Raw genomic sequence first — 22826 nt, forward strand, 5'->3', positions numbered from 1 at the left:
GGAATTTGACGATGTTGCTTTGAAAGACATTTTTCTTTTCGGACTTAATGAGTCAGTGAAATCATGGTTACCTGAAGGGAAAGTCAATTGTACATTGAGAGACTTTATGGACTATGAACTTTTGCTTTATTCACTGTGGGAGAAGCACAGGATTTTAAAATCCCTGGACCAGAACCTCTTCTTAACCCTCTGGAGTCTAAGGGTATTTTTGGGGCCTGGAGAAGTTTTGTCATGCCCTGACATTTGTGCTTTTTTCAGTTTCTTATTAATATCTAAATGGCTAAAGTCTAATCTCACTGTAATCAGCACAAACTGGGATATAATAATATGTGAGCAGCATGTATGTACATGATTGTGTTTTTTGAGAAAAAAAATGTTATGCGTGGTTAGTGAAAAACTAAAAATGTTAAATCACTTGAATAAGGCAATAAAACACATACAGAAAATTGGTTCCCAGGAATTTTATGAACTGGAGCTTGTAGACTAGAATTTTTTTTTCTAAATGATGTGAAAATCATCTTGTTTACTCACTTACAGAAAACAATATATTGATTTAAATTTTCTAAGACACTTTTTGTTGGTAAAAGTCATATGCGAGTAGGCGTCAACTATCATGAATTCACACCTAAGAAGACAAAGGCCTGCATAATGAGCTGCATAATGAGCCATTTAGTCAGCTGTGTCACTGAGAGGGATGAGTTACAAGAAAGAATGTGAGGACAAAATAAATGTATATAATTTTATGTTTGTAGTTTATTTAGAATATATTTAATTATCCCACAACATAATTTAATATTCACTTGTGAGTGCAGTTAAAACAGTTTATTAGGAAAAATCAAAGCTGACTTTCAAACTGAATTTTTTGCATCATTACTCCAGTCACACAATCCTTCAGAAATCCTTTTAACAATTTTATTTTCTACAAAAAAAAAACATTTATTGTTATTATTATCATTTTTATTATTATTATTATTATTATTATTATTATTATTAATGTTGAAAAGAGCTGAGAATATTTTTTTTACGTTTTTTAGGGGGGATAAATTGAAAGAACAGCAATGATTGTTACATTTGTTACAGTTACATTTATTTGTTACATTTATATTATTTACATCAAGCTTTTTAATGGTATAGTAGTGTATATTGTTATTGAAACTTCATAATATTTCACTTAATTGTACATTTAGTCAGGAATTATAGTTTGGAAAAATCTTTGGAAACAGTCTAATTAGTAAAATGTTTACACGTTATGTGAAAACTAGTACAAGTATATAAATAAATAAAAAGAGACTTACTCATGTTTATGATCTCTGCTGAATAAAGTGCTTCATTCTTTTTTTCTGAGGAAATCCAAATCTCAAATCCTCAACCACATCACATCTTTTTGGGGTAAATTATGTCTTATTCCTCTCATCGCGAAGCAAACATTAAAATAAAAAAAACTTGAAGAACAATCTCGCTGCAGTTGTCTTCTGTTGTGTGGGCGTATTCAAAAGCCGCGCGCTTCAGTGAAACAATTGAATCTCAAAAGCGCGCTCGGCGCTGGGGCGTGGTCGCATTAGAAGATAATGAAGGGAGACGTGAAAAACGGACATCGCGTTGTTTTCATATGGATTACTTTATCACAGAATATTTGTTTTCAGCAGCACTTGTTTAGTTTAAAAGTAGACATGTCAGGCTTTCTATAGATATCTCTCTCATGTCTCTTCGTTGAGTATTCACTGAGTTACAGTTCATTTTAATGACGCATTTGTAACTGAAGATCAGCGCAGACAAAGGCTGCAGACAGCACTCCTTGTTTGTTATCTTTATTTTATAAGTGCACAAAGTTTTGTTGTTATTATGTCTGTATACAAAAAAAAGTAGACCCTTTACAGATTCGATTGATGTATTGCTCTTATCTGTACGATCAAAACTGAAAGTGTAATTTAAGTTCTTTTCGGGGTTATCAGGAGAAAATACCCCAAAACGCGTATACGCGTTAATCGACTCCAGAGGGTTAAGATGACTGCCATCCCAGAGACTTATCACAAGATGGTTGTCAGCCCAGAGACTACCCACAAAATTGCTGCCGTTTCTGCGTTTTGTTCCAACATGGCCTCCGTTCCAGAGTCTCGTCCCATCGAGACTCGTCACGTCACAGCTGTCATCTCAGAGTCAAGCAAAGTCACAGCTGATCTTCCTGAGTCATGTCACGTCACAGCTGATCATCCAGAGTCTTGTCACATCACAGCTGATTGTCCAGAGTCACATTACTTCACAGCTGGTCTTCCAGAGCCTTGTCATGTCCCGTCTGTTGTACCAAGATCTTTGGGGTCAGTTTTAAGGTATCCCAGATTGGCATCCAGTGTGGAGGATCCACCGCTGGTGTCAGGATATACATCTGGTATCCTTCAACCAACGCTCTCAAGCGAAACAGTTCATACAATTTCGAGTTTGCCAGGCTACTACCCCACCAAGATCGCCATGCACAGCACCTTCAGTCTCTGAGATAGTCGATATACTCTCTGTCTTACCAGTAATGGCTATGGCCATTCTGTGTGTTTGGGCCGCAGACACCACCGTAGTTTGCCCAGGGGTTGCAGCTTCCACTGCAGAATCTCCCGAAGTGGTGGCGCCCACTCCAGTCCTCGAGTTTAGCCCAGAGAGGGCTCCTGTTCCCAAGTTTGGTCTAGAGAGGGTGCTTGTTCCAGATCAGAGTCCAGTGCAGGCTCCAGCCCCTGACCAAAGTCCAGTGCAGGCTCCAGTCCCTGAGTTCAGTCTAGTGCCCGCTTTAACCCCAGAGCTTAGCCAGGATCCAGCTCTAGTCCATGAATCCATTCCAGAGTTCACTTTACTCCCAGAGCCCTTTCCTGTCCCTGAGTCTGTTTCAGTTTCCCCTAAGGTGGCAACTTCTCTTGCAGAACCTTTCACAGTGGTGGCATCCACTCCAACTCCTTCCAAGACCATAGCAGCACTCTCCACCGAGCTCTCGGTGTTCCCCATCACCTCTGTTTCTACCACAGACACTAGTTTTGAACTCTCCCTGTTTCCCGATGCCTCTGTTATGGCCCTAAGTGTTGCCTCTGAACTCTCTGTGTTTGCTGTAGCTCCCATTGCTACCTCTGCAGAACCTCCAGAGGTGGCAGCATCTGCTGCAGAACCTCCAGAGGTGGCGGGGGTGTTCGCTTCAGCTCCTCTTAAGACAGGGGTACCCACTAATGAACTACTTGTCTGTCCTGACGAGGTCATGACCCTAGAAACAAGTCTTGACCCTAGAAGCCAATCATGAATTCTCAGCCCTGCCTGTTACGGTAGCTAGGAATGTCTCTGAATTCACTCAGTGCCCTGCCATGGCCAATAATGCCAATCCTAAACTCCCTGACTGTAACGTCATGATTAAGGAGACTGCCTATGAAATCTCTGTCTGCCCTGTCACTGCTATGGAGGCCGTCTGTAAACTTTTTGCCTGTCCTGTCACGGCCATAGAGACCATCTGTGAACTCTCTGCCTGTCCTGTTACGGCTAAGAAGGCCATTTCTGAACTCTCAGTCTGTCCTGTTCTGACCAAGGAGGTTGATTCTGAACTCTGTGACTGTCCTATCCTGGCCAAGAAGTCCAGTTTCGAACTCTCTGTTTGCCCTGCTATGACCATGGAGGTTGTTTCTGAACTCTCTAACCATACAGCCACGGTTAAAAGGGCTATACCTGAACTCTCTGCTCACTCTCATATGGCCAAAGGTGCCATTTCTGAACTCTCTGCCAGTCCTGTTATGGCCGATGATGCCATTGTTAATCTCTGTGCTCTTATTTCCAGTCCAGCCTGATCCGCCGTGTTGGTTCTCTGCACCATCAGCTCCTCTGAAGTGGTCCTCCATCCCATCTGCTCCACCATGGGGGTCTTCAGTCCCATCTGCTCTGCTGTGGTGGTCATCTGCTCCACCATAGGGGTCTTGGGTCCCATCTGCTCTGATGTAGTGGTCATCTACTCAGCCATGGGTATCTTTGATCCCATCTGCTCTGCTGTGGTGGTCGTCTGCTCCAGCATGGGGATCTTCAGTCCTGTCTGCTCTGCCCTGGTTGACTTCTGCTAAGCCCTGTCCGTCTGCTCTGCTGTGGTGGTCTTCTAACCTGCTCTGGTGGTCCTCTGCTCTGTCCTGGTTGTCTTTGGCTCCTCCTGCTCCACCCTGGCTTCTGGCTCCGCCTTGGCTCTCTGCCCCGCTGGCTCCATCTTGGCTCTCTGCCAGCTCTGCCTCAGTCACCTGTTCCTTCCCTTTCTCATAGACTTGGCCCTCCATCCCTCACTCTGCCTCCACTCCACCTCTGGACTTTAGTCTATTCTGTTTGGCCCACCTTCCGAAAAATGAAATGTGTTGTGATTGGTTAGCTGTCCCAGCGCGTTGTAATTGGCAAACAGCTTAGACGGTGTTTCAGTACTGCCACGCTCCATCTTTCAACAAAAGCTTTTTGGCGAAACTGGCACTGTACTCCCTCATGTTGTGGAAGCTGTCACACAATAGCAATTTGGGGTTATAATGCTCAGGAACAGATAAATTGCAACCACTGTTTCCTGACATCATCCGCTTTCGGAAGCCCAATTAAAGACATTTGGGCATGGGGGTGAAAAAAACAGCGTTTCTTAAGGTGGTTGCACACCGGACAAGAAGCGCAGTGCAGAGTCGCGAACACATTATTTTCTATGAGTGTACACACACTGGCGGTGCCGTTTGGCATCTGTCCACGGCGCCCAGCTACATTGTGTTGTACTTGTTGAAAGAATTGATCTAGACGTGGCGCTCACTTCTCGTCCGAATGCTACCGACTTTAGAAATGCCGAAAAGTTGATGCTACAGCAGCTGTTCTTCTTCTTCATTTTCTCTGAAGCACTAACTCTGCAGCAGCACTTCTTCTCCATCGTCGTCTTGTCTGATGAACTCAACCAAGCGTTCTAACCACAACCTCGCCCCTCCCCACCCCCCAACCATTTGAATTTCCATAGGAATTTTAATTATATTCTCATAGGCTGCTTTGTGACATCACAAACCCTGGAAACACTGTAGTCCAAACGAGCCATTCGTTGTAGTTCTTGAAAAGGGATTTTTTAACAACTAAATATCTCCCTTCAGAGTTGACTTTGAGATTTGTAACTTTGTAGATCTTTTTTTAGCCCAAACATACACAGAACACACTGACTAAAATCGAAAAAGCATAATAGGACCCCTTTAAATAAAACCTGATCTTGAGATTCAAGAATTCATATGATTATCAATTAAAAAAGAGAATATTTTTAATCCAGCACTAGTGTCCACATAGCTGACATGTTTACCTCTTGTAGTTTATCCACAATGTGTGAATGAAATCGACATAATTAAACGTCAGTGTTTAAATGATTACTGCCCTCCAAAACCATTTCAGCTGAAACCAAAAACCACTGTTTCATCTGAATATTTCCGGTTGCCAAAATTTTGATGCATCCCTACTTTCAAAAGTTACTATGTAAACTTTAGGTGCTAATATGCAAAAATTTAAATATACTTTTAAAATAATATGTACTTTTCAAAGTACTAAGATGTACACTAAGGTACTGTACTATTTATGGGTAAAATACAAAAATGTACCTTTCAGCTTTTATACCTTAGTGACCTGCCCCAGTGACGGGTTTTTTGAGTTTTTTTTTTTGTTTTGTTTTGTTTAATGTTCACATACATACAAAAATATATAGAATTACATTATAAACTATACTTTAATAATAAAATAGTGAACTTCTCAAAAGGAACATTCCAAATCCGAAATTTTATGATAGTTTTGGGTGACAAACAGTCTAAAAATGGTCATTATTCACTGAAAATCGTCAATCTGCATGAGTCCATTCTATGGGATTATTATCCTGCCATGATTCAAAACTGAAAATAAAGTTCTGAAAGGTTGAAACTAAGTGTTCGAAAGCTTAAAATCTTACAAAAAAAGTTTTGCAAGATCGAAAAATAAGATTTGCAAGCTTGCAAAATGTAAAAAAATAAAAATATCTCTGCAAACATTGTTGTTTTTGAGATGTCCTTCTTCAGAACTGCAACATTTTTTTTATGATGTTGCGCAAAGAATTTTTCAGATTTTCAAATTTGTCAGTGTTCTCCCACTGTATTAGTTTGTTTTCCAGGTTTGAAACCTTGTAAATAGTGATCTGAAAACTGGAGTGCGAATGTGTGAAAAAAAGTTTTGAAACTCTGAAAACAGAGTTTTGCAGGCTTGCAAAGTGGTAAAAAAAATAAAATCTCTGCAAACATAATTTTGTTTTTTAGTTTTCCTTCTTCAGAAGTGCAACACTCTTTTTTACGGTGTTGTGCAATCATTTTTTCAGAGTTTCGAATATGTCACTGTTCTCCCAGTGTATAGTTTTGGTTTTCCAGATTTGAAACCTTGTAAATAGTGATCTGAAAACTGGTGTGCGAATAGGTGAAAAAAAGTTTTGAAACTCTGAAAACTGAGGTTCGAAAGGGCGAAACTTATTACATTACATTACATTTGCACTCCTATTGCAGACTATTTTTTCAGAGCCGAGTTTACAACACCGACTTTGCGGAGATACGCCCAAACAGTTGCGAGTTTGCGACTCACGTGATTTGTGGCAGCGTTGTCACGCAGCTCCGCTCTGAAACTCTGAAACTCAGACTGAGCGAAAATGAAGTTTCGCAAACTCGCAACTTAAAACAAAGCCTGGAGGGAGGGCCTTCTGCTCTTGGCCAACGCTTTGTTGTCTGCTGACGTACAGACCAATCACAAGTCATATTTACTGGAAGGTGGGATTGACCGACTGCTCCGCCAATGACGAAAGCGCACAGGATACGCAAACAGAGGATGCACGGATCTCTGGCCACAGGGCGGTCCCGTCTAGAGCTACAAGAAGAACCGCGTCCATGGCTGGATAGCGTCCGGTCCGATCCAAAAATAAGGCTACCGACTTGTCGCGGGAATTCACTATACAATTGCCAGTAGCCACTGAGTTTACCACTGATAGGCCGGCGGTGCATCAATATACACACTCACCTCACGCAGGGAACGACTCACTTTCCGCAGCCGGAGACTCACTTTCAGCTCGCTTCTTCTGAAAATGCACATTTATTATTTATTATTACATATTTTTTTTTGCCTCTCTCTGCCCACATACTGTATTTGGATGCAGCTAAATTCTAAAAAAAAAAAAAAACTGTTTTCATTTATATATTTTACTGTTTCTGTTGTCAGACAATGAATATGAAATAGTGACCAGCTCTCCCTTCCAAAACATTAATATGCACAAAAATCCTGATAATCGAGCCGTCGTCTGATGAAATCAAATACACATACAGTAAGATAAAAACAACAACTGTGCTGTGATTTCGGCTACACTTGCATGTAAAATTAGAGAAGCAACATCATATGCGTCTCTGTGTGTCTGAACCGAGCGGCAACCCCGCGCTCTCTCTCGTGAAGCCAATAAGGAAGTGACTAAAACTGTAATTCATCGACTGGCCGCTTGAGGCTGGCGAGTCATTCCCATAGACTCCCCATGTTAAAATGCCCAACTTTACAGCAGAAAAAAACATGTTTACAGCCTGGTTCAAAAAATGATTTTGGTCTATATAGATAATTTTGCCTTTCATGACAACTGTGAGAATGGTGAATTGTTTTATAACTCATCCATTTAAATTCTATTAAGTCTTAAAGGTCTGCATAATTAAGGGCGTGGCCACTTGAGAGACAGGTGGATTGCCGCTGCTGACAATGCCGTCGCGCTAGGTGGGCGTGGCTTCAGCAACCAGCTCCCGCCTTTTTCCCATTTTCGATTTTCCGGGAGAGTCGCGCGGTGACGCGCTGCCAAGATGGCGACGGCCCGCTCTGCACACTTTGAGCTTCAAAACCGCTATTGAGGAGTCTATGGGTGACGTCACGGACACTACGTCCATATTTTTTTACAGTCTATGGTCTGAACACAGCAGACGCACAGAGAGAGAAAGCAAAGACCTCGCGCAGCAATAACGGCAAGTCTCAGAAACTAAGTAGGCCTAAGGTTTGGGCAAACCCTAAAGATTTGTCGCTAGGTGCTTTTTTGAAGAATAAAAAACTTGCTAAAGGGGTCTGCAAAGGTGCTAAGTTGGCAACACTGTACATCTCCAGGCCATGGGTCAAACAGAAAATGAGTCTTTCCCTGCGTGAGGTGGGTGTGTATATTGATGCACCGCCGGCCTATCAGTGGTAAACTCAGTGGCTACTGGCAATTGTATAGTGAATTACCGCGACAAGTCGGTAGCCTTATTTTTGGATCGGACCGGACGCTATCCAGCCATGGACGCGGTTCTTCTTGTAGCTCTAGACGGGACCGCCCTGTGGCCAGAGATCCGTGCATCCTCTGTTTGCGTATCCTGTGTGCTTTCGTCATTGGCGGAGCAGTCGGTCAATCCCACCTTCCAGTAAATACGACTTGTGATTGGACTTTACGTCAGCAGACAACAAAGCATTGGCCAAGAGCAGAAGGCCCTCCCTCCAGGCTTTTTTTTAAGTTGCCAGTTTGCGAAACTTCATTTTCGCTCAGTCTGAGTTTCAGAGTTTCAGAGCGGAGCTGCGTGACAACGCTGCCACAAATCACGTGAGTCGCAAACTCGCAACTGTGTGAGCGTATCTCCGCAAAGTCGGTGTTGTAAACTCGGCTCTGAAAAAATAGTCTGCAATAGGAGTGCAAATGTAATGTAATGTAATAAGTTTCGCCCTTTCGAACCTCAGTTTTCAGAGTTTCAAAACTTTTTTTTCACCTATTCGCACACCAGTTTTCAGATCACTATTTACAAGGTTTCAAATCTGGAAAACAAACTATACACTGGGAGAACAGTGACAAATTCGAAACTCTGAAAAAATGATTGCACAACACCGTAAAAAAGAGTGTTGCACTTCTGAAAAAGGAAAACTCAAAAACAAAATTATGTTTGCAGAGATTTTATTTTTTTTTTACCACTTTGCAAGCCTGCAAAACTCTGTTTTCAGAGTTTCAAAACTTTTTTTCACACATTCGCACTCCAGTTTTCAGATCACCATTTACAAGGTTTCAAACCTGGAAAACAAACTAATACAGTGGGAGAACACTGACAAATTTGAAAATCTCTGATGAAGGAAATCTCAAAAACAACATAATGTTTGCAGAGATATTTTTATTTTTTTACATTTTGCAAGCTTGCAAATCTTATTTTTCGATCTTGCAAAACTTTTTTTTGTAAGATTTTGAGCTTTCGAACACTTAGTTTCAACCTTTCAGAACTTTATTTTCAGTTTTGAATCATGGCAGGATAATAATCCCATACCATTCAAATATATCACTTTAAAATTTAACACATCAGTGACATCATTAATGAACAATAGGGATGGGAAATGGAGCTGTTTCACAAATGATTCTATTAAATTTGAGGAAGAAGTATTTGGAAATCAAAAGTGGAATTAAGTTGCCAAATGCTGGGATCATTTCAATTACAAGCAAACATGAAAATATGTGGTAACATACATTAATTTATTTTTCTATTCATTTCTATTTTTATATAACACTGATGACAAAATTCATAATGTGTATGCTTATGACACCTTCATGTTGATCCATATTTAAGTTCATTATGTAGCCATTATGATTTCAGTACATACTTAAACATTTGTCTTCTGTGTTTCACTGAAGAAAGAAAATCATACTGGTTTGAGCCAATAAGCCTCCTTTATCAATCTAACGTAGAAATGAGTGTAGATCAATGTGCAGAAATCATCTTACGACAGAGTTCACATGTGATTCATGAAACATTTGTATGCTGCTAATGCGAATGATCATACGTTGATAAATGTGGCAGCTGAAAACAATTGTCATTTGAATATCATGCCTATAAAAATACCCTGGTTTAGAAGCCTTGTCCCTAGAGTTTACGACACAGAGAAATGTAACCCTGCCAAAATGAGGAAGTAATCTCAAGAGAAATTAATCTTACTCCAAAAAGAGCCATTAAACTTGTAATTGCAAATAATTACATTAATTTATATGTATATTAAATATTTCCATTTTTCCATGTAACATTTGGTTGCCTAATTATTATTCATTATGCAAACAAGGTTTTGTACTTAACTTGTGTTCCAAAATCTGCATAAAACATCATCTTTCATGTGTGTGAAAATGTTTGTTTGGGCACTGCATGCTGATTTTACAGCGGACCTTTTAAATTGAGCAGTGTAACTTTGATTTTTGGTTGACTGCATTTTAGTTTGATGATGATTGGCTGAAATGTCAATTTAGCAATGTTAGATCTGATATGTTGTGTGTGTGTGTGCGTGAGGCTCCTGCACAATCAGTTGGATTTAATAAAATAAAGATAAAGAAAACAAATAAAATGCATTAAGAGTGCCACAAAAACGAGCCTAGCCTTTACTTTTTGCACAGCTTTTTTTTTTTCTTTTGTTAATATGTTAATTAATTAAGAGAAATATATTTTATGTAGTCCTATTTATTTTATTTTATTTTATTTTATATACTTCATTTCTGCATTTCTCCATCCACAGAAGCGTTTCTAGACATTCTAATCTTACTGGTTAATGAACAAAAAATAAATTAACAAAATCCTTCAAAAATACAATCTAAAATAACAAAATTCTGTCATTATACACTTCTCCTCCAGATTATCTATGCTGCACGCAAGTTCAGTCTAACTCAAATACTTGCGTACATGAGCTGAGACCTGACGGTACGCCCGTTTTCGGTCATACGCTCGTTTCATAAATGAGGCCCATTGTGAGGGTGAGCTGAATTTTCATTTTTGCTGAACAATTTCTTTATTATAACTCCCTCTCTACCACTCTAGCAAATGAGAAGTACAGAGATATTTCTTTCAGAGAGGAGAGAGATCCACTTAGTGAAACTCTTTCTTTTCTCCCTCTCTCTTTTTCTCTTCAAAGGGTCTCTATGAAACTTGCTGCCATTGCGCATTTGAGTTCATGTTTCATTCAGGTTTGTTGGAGTCATGCAGACCGATGTGGATGAGAAGAACTCTTCAGAATCATGCTGATGATTGATGAGAGGTGAAAGACAAGAGATTGCGGAGAAAACGAGTGGGGGTCACTAATTAATGCAGAACGAGTATAAAATGAAGAAACGCAAAGCTCAGTTTCATCTTCCATTGGCTGTACTCACGTGGATCAGATTTGGAGAACGTGTCTCTGTCTAAAAGATTCCTGGGGAGAAAAAAAAAAAAAAAAAAAGATCAGTATAATTCTGACAGCATGATTAAACGCTATCAGTGACACATTGACATATGAAGCTTTACTGAAGAGGCTTTTTGACAATTTTATTAAACTGGCTTATTAGAATTCCACAGAAGTAGATATCAGGGTAAAGGTTCATGATGACATCCAGAAATGTTGACTGTAGGCTCCCTCAAATATACTAAAGGGCTTCTAACGTTTCATTTTCAACAAGTAAACAATTCAAGATAAACAATACAAAATGTCACAATGTGATGGCAAATGCTTCACTACATTTTCTTCTGATCTGTAATGTTTTCCGAATAGATGAGCAATTAATTAATAATTATTAATAATTAAATTATTAAATGACATGCTAAAATTACTAAAAAATTACTAATTTACTAAAACTACGACATTTTTGGTAAATTTACACTTGACATTTACAATGGTTTTAGCAATAGTTGTGAGGACATACACTAAAAATTACACAATCCATGACAAAATTACTCATATTAAACATCATACGTACATTTAGCTTACTGCCAGTACCAGCTTTTTTATCAAGGTACCATAGAATTATTACTTTGACTATACCAACTATACCATGGTCTCCTTCACAAAAGTTTATCTGTTTTAATGTAATATTAATTCATGGCAGTATTGAAGAATGTCATTGTAGAAGGAGTTTGTTCGCTGTCAGGTTTTTTTTTTTTTTTTTTTTTTTTTTTTTTAATAAACATTTTATTGTCTGTGGAGAAAGTTAAATAGATATATAGATTTTTTTTTTTTTTTTTTTTTTTTTTTTTTTTTGTGAAACAAAAGTAGATATTTTGAAAAATGTTCCTGCTGCCTAAAAGTAGTCAAGATGACTTTTGCTTTATAGACCACAGTTTAGCTTGGTAATTTTCCTATTTCTTTTATGTTCCAAATAACATTCCAAATAAAGTTCAAAAACCATTGAAAATTATTTTACCAAAGATTCACATTAAAAGTGATAAACAAAACATCAAACTGTTGTAACAAAAATGTGACTGTGCACAAAGAAAAAAACAAAAGAAAGAAAGAAATCAAATCTTGTACTTCAGTAGTAAAAACATAAACATTAGTTAACAACATTAGTACATTGCTAACTCAGTTATCTGGATTTGATTGTTGGTGATTTGGCATAATCTTGGATTATTTGGTTCTATGAAGCTCATCCTGTACTTGCAACAGTTCGTAAACTTAAACCTGCTCATAAACAGGATTAGATTGCATCTTTTTAAGTGGAATTGATATTTAAAATCTATCCCAGCCACTACTACTATTTTATTACAAGAGTACCCTACTATTCCAGGGACAATAATTAAAAAAATAATTTGAAAATAATATTATAATGTTATTTAAATGAATGCTGTCACATAACAAATCTGCTTCAAAGATAAAATTACATGAATTGCTAATTACAACATTGAAAAAAATGTAAAGCATGTACAAATACTAGAAAGTGTGAATATAAATAATTGGGAATCATGTAAAAAAAATAAATAAATAAATAAATAAAAGCAGTGCACATTTCACTTATGTATTATAACATTTACGTTTATTTGTTCAGTTGGCTGTTTCCTTATAAAGGTCCAGAATTTTGTCAAGTTTATCATCAGGTGTCTTTTTTAATTACATGATGTCATTATGTTGCTGTCTTTCTACCAGCCAATCGCTGCATTGCTGATCGTGGTCTTGAGTATCGGTACATCTGCCCTCTACGGGGAACATGAGAGACAACTTAATCCAGATATTTTAATCAAATCCACAAATTTGTTTAAAGAGAACCAAATTAGCCAGAGATCGGTTATCATGATTAGAAGATCTGGCATCTTTCAAATCATTGTGGATGTATTAAGTAAGGTGCGAAGAACGGGCCCCAGGTTTAGGCACTAACCGTAGACACAAGATGATTAAACATCAGCTGGATTGTTAATTGGCTATACAATGACCGATTAATTAACAATTACTACCCACATAGATGGAAGAGTCAAAATCAAATAAATAAATAATATGATGACAGCATTTTAAGAAAACTCTTCTGTAAAGGTAAGATGATTTCTTTTATGCATCCGCAGCTCTCCAGATATGAGGACACTTGATCAGCTGCGGTAAACACAGATATTGATTCCAGCGCTGGAGTTTCACTTCTGTTGAGCTGTGTGCCTCACTCCCAGCGGCACGACTGTCATCACGTCTCAACGTCTAAATCAGAAATGGCATTTCTATTATGAGGATTACCCAAACACACACTCTGGATGGACTCAGGCAAAATAGATGATCAGAGGGAAATATTTGGTTTTGCTCTCACTAACAAAGCAGCTCTGATTATAGGTTCTCTCAGCAGTCGCCTGGAAAGGCCCTCACCCTACATGTTTCTGTTTCACCTCATGTTCAGGTCTACAGGAATCTGCTCATAGTCCTATATCATTTACCTTAATCAACCGTGTTTATGCCCACTTCAGATGATAATTACCATGCTGGCCTGAGCCATCAGGAATACAAGAAAATGTGGTATCTCACTGCCGTTCAGTATAGGGTGTTTCATTCCTCGTAAGACTATGGGTTGGAAATTAACGTGGACTTGTGACAAAATGCCGCTGCACTGTCAGTTAAACTAAATGCATTACGGCTGTTGGAAATAAAAAGAAAATGAAAAGAGTTGATTGCAGCATTTAATTGAAAATCTGTTCATGTTGCATCATAATTCTTTTTACAGTGTTGCGCATTATAACCAATCACACACGACTCTGTTGAGTTTATAAATGCAACGGCCAATCAAAAGCGTTCAGATGAGTCATCGCTGAAACACCGGCGTTTTGATCTGAATTCTGCTCCCTCGCGAATTCTCTCATCATATACAACAAAGTGCACATGTACAGTATGTATGACGTAAGTGAGAGATTCAATCATCAAACAGTGTATGGACAGTGTGACGAGTGGGGCGGGGCTTACACCCGAAGGATGTCTCGAGTCCCACGGAGGTGCTCTGGAAGGATCGACACCTGCACCACTCACCGGTCTCGCGTCCCACTCCCACCTCCTTCTTCGCGTGACTGTGAACGTTTCTACATTGTTACAGACAGATTTTTCGTTTGTTTGTTTGTTTTTTGTTCTTTGAGAGTGCTTAAACTAGTGCTAGACTGAAGTCAGTCATACTGGGCCTCATTTACAAAATGAGCGTACGACAGAAAATTGGGCAGAAAATTAGACTGATAAATGAAGCCCACTGTTCTTTGATAATGTAAATGTTCTTTGCTTGTGTTCTCTGTATATTCACTGTTTGAAAAAGGTGACAGTTAAAGCATTATAATTAACTTACAATGTCTCAAGGATCAAGTTGAATACAAATCCAGTCATTCAAAATCTTATACCACATTGTTGGTTCACCTGTTTATGATGTAAAAATAAAAAATTACAATGACATTATTAAAATATTACACTTACAACAAACTACTGTTAGCCTTAACCTGGAGTTGGTTAAAAAAAATCATTTTAAACCATCTTTCTGCTTTTCAACTGTGCACAAGCTTATATTTTTTACAACCTGTTTTATATATTATAACATGGACAGGTGTATACTACACCTTTTTGCCACACAATGTAGAGCATACAAAAATAAATGTATTTTTATGTATATAAATTAGTAAGAAATCTGACTTGCTGGTAATATCAGCTAGATAGCTAACCTACCTAGTATTATACATAAAGTTAAAGAGGACAATTTCTAAAATGATCTTGTACAACATTACAAATGAACTGTTGTATCCATAAAAAATAAAAATAAAAATTTCACTCCAGCTAGATAACAAAAATTGGCTATCATGTTGATGTTTACATAGATTGTATGTGCATGCATAGAACAAACAGCAAAACCATAAACAAAGCAGAATACTATAGTGCAACAACTAAATATGTCTACGCTAACAACTGTTATTTTTTGAACATCCTAACCAGCCAGATTGGTAAACAGCAGGATGAGGGGCATGATGATGACCCTGAGCCATCTGAAAGCATCGCTTCACCTGCAAGGAAGCAGAAATGTCTATATTTTTTGACAGATTGTTTGGTAAATTCCTATACATATTGATTTGCACCAACATTTCTTATGCTAGTGCTCTTTATAAAGGGATTCGCTTTAATTCAGAAGGACTATTTACGAGTAACACCCTAAAAGTATAAGAGGGTGAAAATGCCATTTTGTATAGTCTTTCTGTGTTGATTATTTATTTATTTATTTTTGTGCACAACCTGAAACAAAGCATATCTAACACAGAATTCCATTTACACAGAACCAAACCCAAACCTAATCTTACCTAAAACTTTAACATGATTCTTTTGCAGCCTTGCAAGCACTGCAATATCCTTCAGAAAATGCCAGACTATTTTTTCTTCTGTCATTCACTCTGGATTTCTAATATGGAAATGAATCTGCCCTACTCTTTCACAAACGCTTGCTCAGAGGCCATATGTCAGTGACATTATTACATTTCTCGCATGCAAAATAAATGCAGATGACAGATAAGGTTTAGCGAAACATTTAGAGATCTGTGTGACTAAATTTATTCTGAACTCATCATCATCCATAACATTCATCCCTGTTTATCCTCAGTATATTTACCATGAAAATAAGAAATGCCCATTAACAAATGTATACATAGTGATTTGCTGCGACCAAGCTTCCAGAAGTCTTTATTTTCAAGGAGAGTAGAAGATTTGAGGCAAGATGAGCGACAGCAACTCTCACAATGAAACAAAGTTAAGCAGAGTTCAAATTTATGCTAATGAGCATTTGACTACCTACACCGATGCAGAGAGTGATGATCATGTGATCCGCTGCTCGATACCAAAACTGGGTCAGTGACAAATCAGTCAGAGTGATTGCAACAAAGAAAAAGAATAAATGAGTTTAAAGCCTTGTCCACACTAATATATTTTCGTTTGAAAACACATCTTTTTCACTGCCTTCCTTCCACACTGAGATGGAAACTGAGCTTTTTGAAAACGCTCTCCAGAATGGATCATTTGAAAACACTGTTTCTGCATACTAATGTGGACTGAAAATGGAGGCTTTTAAAAAACTATGACACATGTTTAGTCATGTGATGCATATTGTACCGACAGATATCTATGTTTATACTGGTATTGTGTCTGTTATTTGCAATTCACTTTCAATTCACTTTTGATTTTTAAGTGTGGATGAGAAATTTGTTTGAGAAATTGCTTGAATGTGGACGTAGAGCATTTTAAAACTAAAACGCCGTTTTCAAATGGATATGGATTAATTAGCGTAGCCTAAAATATGCTGAATTCTTAGAAATGTATTCTTTGTATTCGTTTTAATCTCATATGGTGTTGAAAAACATATACCATTTTTAAGAAATGACTCTAAACATGTCATATGGCAAAACCAAGTAGTAACATATATATTTCAAGGGGTTTTAGCCCTTTATTTACACAATAACAGAATTTTGGGGGCCGAAAAATGTGAACTTTTGAAAATGGGTTTCAATGTGCACGTTTATTCAAAACAATACCATTATTGTCTCTGTGTAAACTACAAAAACATAATTTGTGAGTCTATAGGCATGCACGAATTGATAACCATAAAACAGCGTTTTAGCTGGTTTCACTGATTCATGCAAATGGGGATCATTTTGACAACGTTTGTTGTCTGTCCATAAAACTTTCCAAAAAGCATTAAAACATTTTAAATTTTAGTATGCTGTTATCATGTAAATGCACCCTTATTCTACTAACCCTAACCACAACCTAACGATCTACTAATACTCTAATTAGAGTTAGTTCCTTACAGTTACTTTTAGTTACTTACAGAGAAATGTTACTTAAAGTTACTTATATTTAGTAGAATGTCTAAAGTGGACTATCGGAAAAAAAAAATGAGACACACCAAATGACATTTTACAAGCTGATCTAATATTGCCTTGCCATGAAAAGCTTTTTTTTTCTATAATATCACCAAACCACCCCCACCACCCCGCTGTCATAAACGCAACTTTAATCAAGTGTTTACAAGTAAACATGTCACCACCTCCAATTTTTTTTTACAAATTTGAGTAATCAATAGAGAATTTGTAGAATTTTTATGATAATGTGTGAAATGCTGTGTCTGTGTCCAAAAAGCCTGTTGAAAAAGCAGGAAGCAGGTGTCGATGATTATGCTTGTAAATTATGCTCTTTGCTTGGTGAGTTTAATTTCAATTACTCATCAACTCTTCAACAGCCCAAAATGTAATTAACTTTAAGTATTGTCCTCTGCATATCAAGGAAGTAAATAATCAGACCGATCTTCTCCGTCGCGCTTGTTGAAAGACATTGTGAGGACTCACACAAAAGAGCTGGAGCCTTTTAGAAAATAACCAAACAAAACCTTCTGCTTGCTTTGCTGAAACTAAACCTTCTGCTAATAACATCTAGCACCGAAAACATCATTCAAGCACTCAAGAATACATTTTAAAGTAACATCCTCCAAAGGAAGAAAGAAATCGCTATACTATATCATAGTGATGGCTCAGAATGAGTACCTGCCATTCTTCATTAATTGCTAACTCTATGACAGCGAGTGCCATCATTAAACTCTGTTCATGTCCTTGTCATCAGGCCTATTGAAAATCAGAATATCTCTTCCGAAGCTCAGGCAAGGTTCCTTTCTCTCTCTCCAGGCTCTGAGCAATCCTACTGGAGGTTTAATTACAGACTTTAAGAGCTGCGAGATGAAGCTGAATCCGTTATGAGTATCACTCTGAAACCCCTGTGTCTCCAGGGCAGGGAACCAGTCCACCTTGATACCTTCTTTCTGTGTCAATCCCTCTTTCAACTGTGAAATTTATATATCCCAGTTCAATACTCTGTGACCCTGAGAAATGTGCTGTTGAGGTCAACAGAGAATTCATTAAAGATGAATCAAAAATGTTGTTTTATTTCAGAAGGGTTATCTGAGAGCTGTGTTGATGGGCACAGGCTACTTGGACATGTCTGGAGCAGAGTTCCTGTTGCAATGGAGATGATTGTTTTGTTGTGTGTGACATGGTGTGGATATATCACAGTGGAGTAAAAGTTAATCAGGTTCTTGTGACTTTAAAGATCAATGAACAGTTTCCTTTCTGTGGTTATGTAAATGAAAGCCTGGGCTAAAAGGGATATTCAACATAACATATTTTCAACGTAACATCTATTTGGTTGTGATGATATGATCAACAGAGAGTATACTGTAGATCCCTGTACTGAACTGACATGCTGTGCATTTGTCATATGCATGTAAGGGTTACAACAAAACACTTAAAATGTTGGACTTATACACTCTAAAAATGGTTGTGTTAAAAATATCTCAACTGCTATATATTGGACAGAACACATTTAAACTAGTTGGGTGATACATTTTAACCCAATAGGCTGGGTCGCTTTGTTTATACATTATGTAAGGTCCACGCACTCGGTCCAAGGAAGGTATCCGGTGCTGGCTGAAGGTTTCTTGTGTTTTCGGTCTTTTCAGCGCGCAAAGTTATTCAGTTTAGGTTAAACTCAAATCTAACTCAATTTTAGTATGAGCTCGAATTAAGGTTGAAAGGCAAATTGGTTGTTTGTCTGTCTCTAATTATTATTATTCTGACATCAGATTATTCTATTTATTCTTTAATATTATTGTACTGTCACGGTTAGTAAACCGTGATCTCTGGGTTTTGCACTTTGTGGTGAAATCTGTGTGTTTCGCGTCTGCACTGATTAGCTTGTGGGCGTCTCCGTTAATTGTCATCAGCAGCAGCTGTCACTCATTACCCTCTCCCTATATATATGGCTTGTCTCACGTCTTGTGTTTGTGAGAGCGTTGTTTCATGTTGGGTAACTGTTCTGTGTTGTTCTGTGTTGTTCTGTGTTGTTCTGTGTTGTTCTGTGTTGTTCTGTGTTGTTCTGTGTTGTTCTGTGTTGTTCTGTGTTGTTCTGTGTTGTTCTGTGTTGTTCTGTGTTGTTCTGTGTTGTTCTGTGTTGTTCTGTGTTGTATGTCCGTGTCTTCCCCCGGAACCTCATCCACTCATCGCACCTTCACAAGCATCACCACTTACCTTCGGCTCGATTCCCCACAGTTCCTGTGCCATCCTCTCCCGCTGCCAACTCACCATCACCATCTGGATTACTCACCGTCTCCCACCATCTTGGATTGTCGTCTTCCCAGCGTTGTTTGTATTTTTGTTTGGTTTTCATTAAACTGTTTCATACTCGCACTTGTTTCCAGCTTCTCCTTCACCCAGTCGTCACATGTACTCATTCTTTCCAGTGCTCATGTTGCTCAAAATATCGCTTTGGCCTTAGCGTATCTTACGGTCACATTCTAGTCAGTCTTGGTTATTAGACGGAGGTAATTGGCTAATTCTTTAGACGGCCGCTCCTATGCTTGCTCATTCTAAAAGTGCTTTTAATTAATTAGCCCCCATAGATTTGTACACACTTGAATAAAGCAACATTATTTCTAGTGGTCACGACCACTACTATAGATATAACCCGATATAACGCAACATTACTTTCCCTGATAGTAGTTTTGGGATGGTCATGCCATGGTTTCCCCATGTACACTTAGCTAGAGTAATATTGCAATAAACAGAGGTTAGGTTCACCCTATTTAGGTTGGTCGAACAACATCCAGTTGACCTAAATGGAAATTCCCCATAAGCCCTTACAATCTAAGTACGCTTGAACTAATACCAAGTGTTAGCCGGATCTCTAAAGATACAGTTGGTGTGCCCTATGCTCCATCAACTGAATTTTAGTCCATTACTAACCTGATGCAGGAAATGCGGTAACAAGGATACAGTAAGTATCATGCCAATTACATAGCCAATTCAGAGATATCAAATCAATACAAGACATCAAATTCTCAAAGATGAAACTAAGAGTAAAAGATGCATACCTGACTTCAGGAAAATATATAGTATAGAGTGTGTGGACACACTCCATACTACGGGCTTTCTGGCTACAATCGCCCTGATCCTCTTGCAACATTTCCTTAAGTACTTTCAGTACTTCCGTACTGTACTTCAGTACTTCCTTAAGTACTTTATTAAATCATTCAAATGGAATCCAGAAAATAAAAACAGAAAATGTAAATATTTTAATTTAAAATTTTAATTAATTGTTGTTAAATTGTATTTAGTAGTTTCATATTTTTTTAATTAATTAGACATGATTTGTGATTACTAACATTTAATTTAACCATTAAAATGGAATCCAGAAAATTAAAACAGAAAATAACAGAATTTAGGAAATATCAAATTAATTTCTTAGGGCCCTAAAATGCAATGTTAAACGCTTAATAAATTGATGTTAAATTGTATATATTTCAACATTTCAATTAATTAAACTTGCTTTTCTATTACAAAAATGTTATTTAATGTTATTGTTTCATTAAAATGGAATCCAAAAAAATGAAAAAAAAAGAAAAAAAAAAAAATTTCATCAATAAATAGAATGGAAAAAAGTTTAGAAGAAATAAAACAGATTTCATAGGGCCCTACATCATTTTGATATACATGCTTCTGTGCATTTACTGTAAACTATTTTCCAGTTCATTTTTTACAACCTGAGGGATGAGTGGTAAATATTGTCCTCTGTAACTGACAGCATGCAACAGCTGCAGTCCACAGACATGAGGTTGAAAATATACATTAAATATTCTTTAACACAAAATCACACTGTTATCTTTGCTCCAGGACAATAAAAAGATTCCTGACTTCAGCGAGGGAATGTCAAAGTGGCGATGTGATGCAAACCTGTGCGCTGGCATTGGAAACAGATGGCTGGCTGTTATCAAATCCCAAGAGGGTTTGTACATGAGAGCAGCAGAGTGTTGAGGTGGTGGTTTCTTCACAGCAGAAAGACTATAAAGGAAGCAGTCTATAGGCTTCTTCCCACAAGAGAGAACACGCCGACTGCTCTGGAGAAGATGCCAGCTCTATTTTCTGCAACCTTCTGCTTGTTTTCACATATTTTATCTCATCAGTCCTCTCCTTCCATATTTCTCTCTCTCTTTCTCGCTGTCTCTCTCTGTCTATGTCACTTTTTCTCTCTTTCTGGCATCAAACTCCCATCACAATGAGCTCGAAGGCTTTGATCGCTAAAACACAGCGCTCGCCACTCAGTAAATCAATGCCCTGGAGGCATAGTCCTCTGTGTGTGTGTGTGTGTGTGTGTGTGTGTGTGTGTGTGTGTGTGTGTGTGTGTGTGTGTGTCTGTGTGAAAGCAGGCACTGACACTTGAAATATAATGGAAGAGCAGTCAAAGAAGCAAAAGCATCAACTCTGTTCTGCAGTGATTCTCACCAGTACATGTACACCAAGGGCTGTTTAGTTTTCACTTAAACACAGAAAAACAGTGTCACCTGACCAAACCGGAAAACAGGTCACATCGCATTCGCTTGTTGGAGAAAATGTAAACAGCAGTATGAACTGAAGGCGATATTTATGTACTTTTAAGATATTCTGCTAACCTAGCTAGTTGTATTTATCATTGGAATTTTGTTCAGTTTAAATATCAGGATGTTAGTGAGAAGAAAAAAACAAAAAACTTCTAGATATCAGTCTGCATACAGTATGTGATGGTTATGATCATATTTGGTATCTCCTTTAAAGGCATTTGAAGTAAAACAGCTCCAAATTTAACAGGCTATTTGTACACCTATCAGTGGAGGACTAGAAATGCCATTTAAAAATAAAATGCTAGAATCAACTAGAAATTTAATAATTAAAAACATAATGTAAAATAATAAATCACTTTTCAGAATGAATAATAAATAGACACAATTAAACCTGTTACTTGATTTTTAATTTGATATTTATAATTTCTAAATAAATATCTAAAAAATGTAGTTAAATATAACAGAATGGATACTAGTTAATGTTACATTTTTAATTTTATAAATGCAACTTTTAAATAAAATGAATAATAATAAACAGTTTAAAATACAAGCATTTAGTGGTCAATTCATTTTTTAAATCAGAATATTGATAAATGATTACTTTACTAAAGTTGCACTCATTTTACACCACAGTCAGTACAGTCAGTTTCATGATTTTTGTAGCTTCTGTTTTACGGAAAGAAAATGAAATATTATGTGTAAGCTTTGTCAGTTTGTGTGGATGACATGCAGTCATATGATCTGGGTGTGATTTTTCAAGATAATTCAAAGATGATTAATTTTTACCACACCAAGATTAACTGACTTTACCCTGCATTACATGAACCACCTGGATTTCATGTATTAGTAAATTTGCTATCCAGTATTATAGGAGCTAATAGAAAAACATTTCAGGTTTGATGTTGATTCAGGTTCCATCTAATCCACTTTTTAACAAAACCTCACAGAGATCTGATTAAACCTCTGCTTCTCAAAACCAACAAACAAAAGACTTCTACAATAATGAAGGCGTTCCAAAATAAGCCTGCGCTTTCTGTCACCATCCCAAATCGGTCTTCTGCATCTTAAAGCAACAGAGCTTTGATGTCGTCTGGATTTAGCTGCAGGCAAGCCCATAGCTGGATCAGAGGAGGTGATGTAACACGTTTCACAATCTCAT

At 37.6% G+C, this 22826-nt stretch overlaps 1 protein-coding gene across 3 annotated transcripts in view; it reads right to left on the reverse strand.

Moving 5' to 3' along the window:
- Positions 1-22826, reverse strand: part of LOC109071687 (copine-5) — a 132500-nt gene that overhangs the window by 90207 nt on the left and 19467 nt on the right. For all 3 annotated transcript variants that reach the window (XR_006161083.1, XM_042766012.1, XM_042766013.1), the window contains exon 2: positions 11165-11205. Coding sequence is in view for 2 of the 3 variants with exons in the window: in XM_042766012.1 (XP_042621946.1) it covers positions 11165-11205 (41 nt within the window). In the remaining variant the exon portion in view is untranslated. The remainder of the gene's footprint in view (positions 1-11164; positions 11206-22826) is intronic.

Source organism: Cyprinus carpio, chromosome A11 (assembly GCF_018340385.1).
Source record: "Cyprinus carpio isolate SPL01 chromosome A11, ASM1834038v1, whole genome shotgun sequence".
Lineage (NCBI taxonomy): Eukaryota > Metazoa > Chordata > Actinopteri > Cypriniformes > Cyprinidae > Cyprinus > Cyprinus carpio.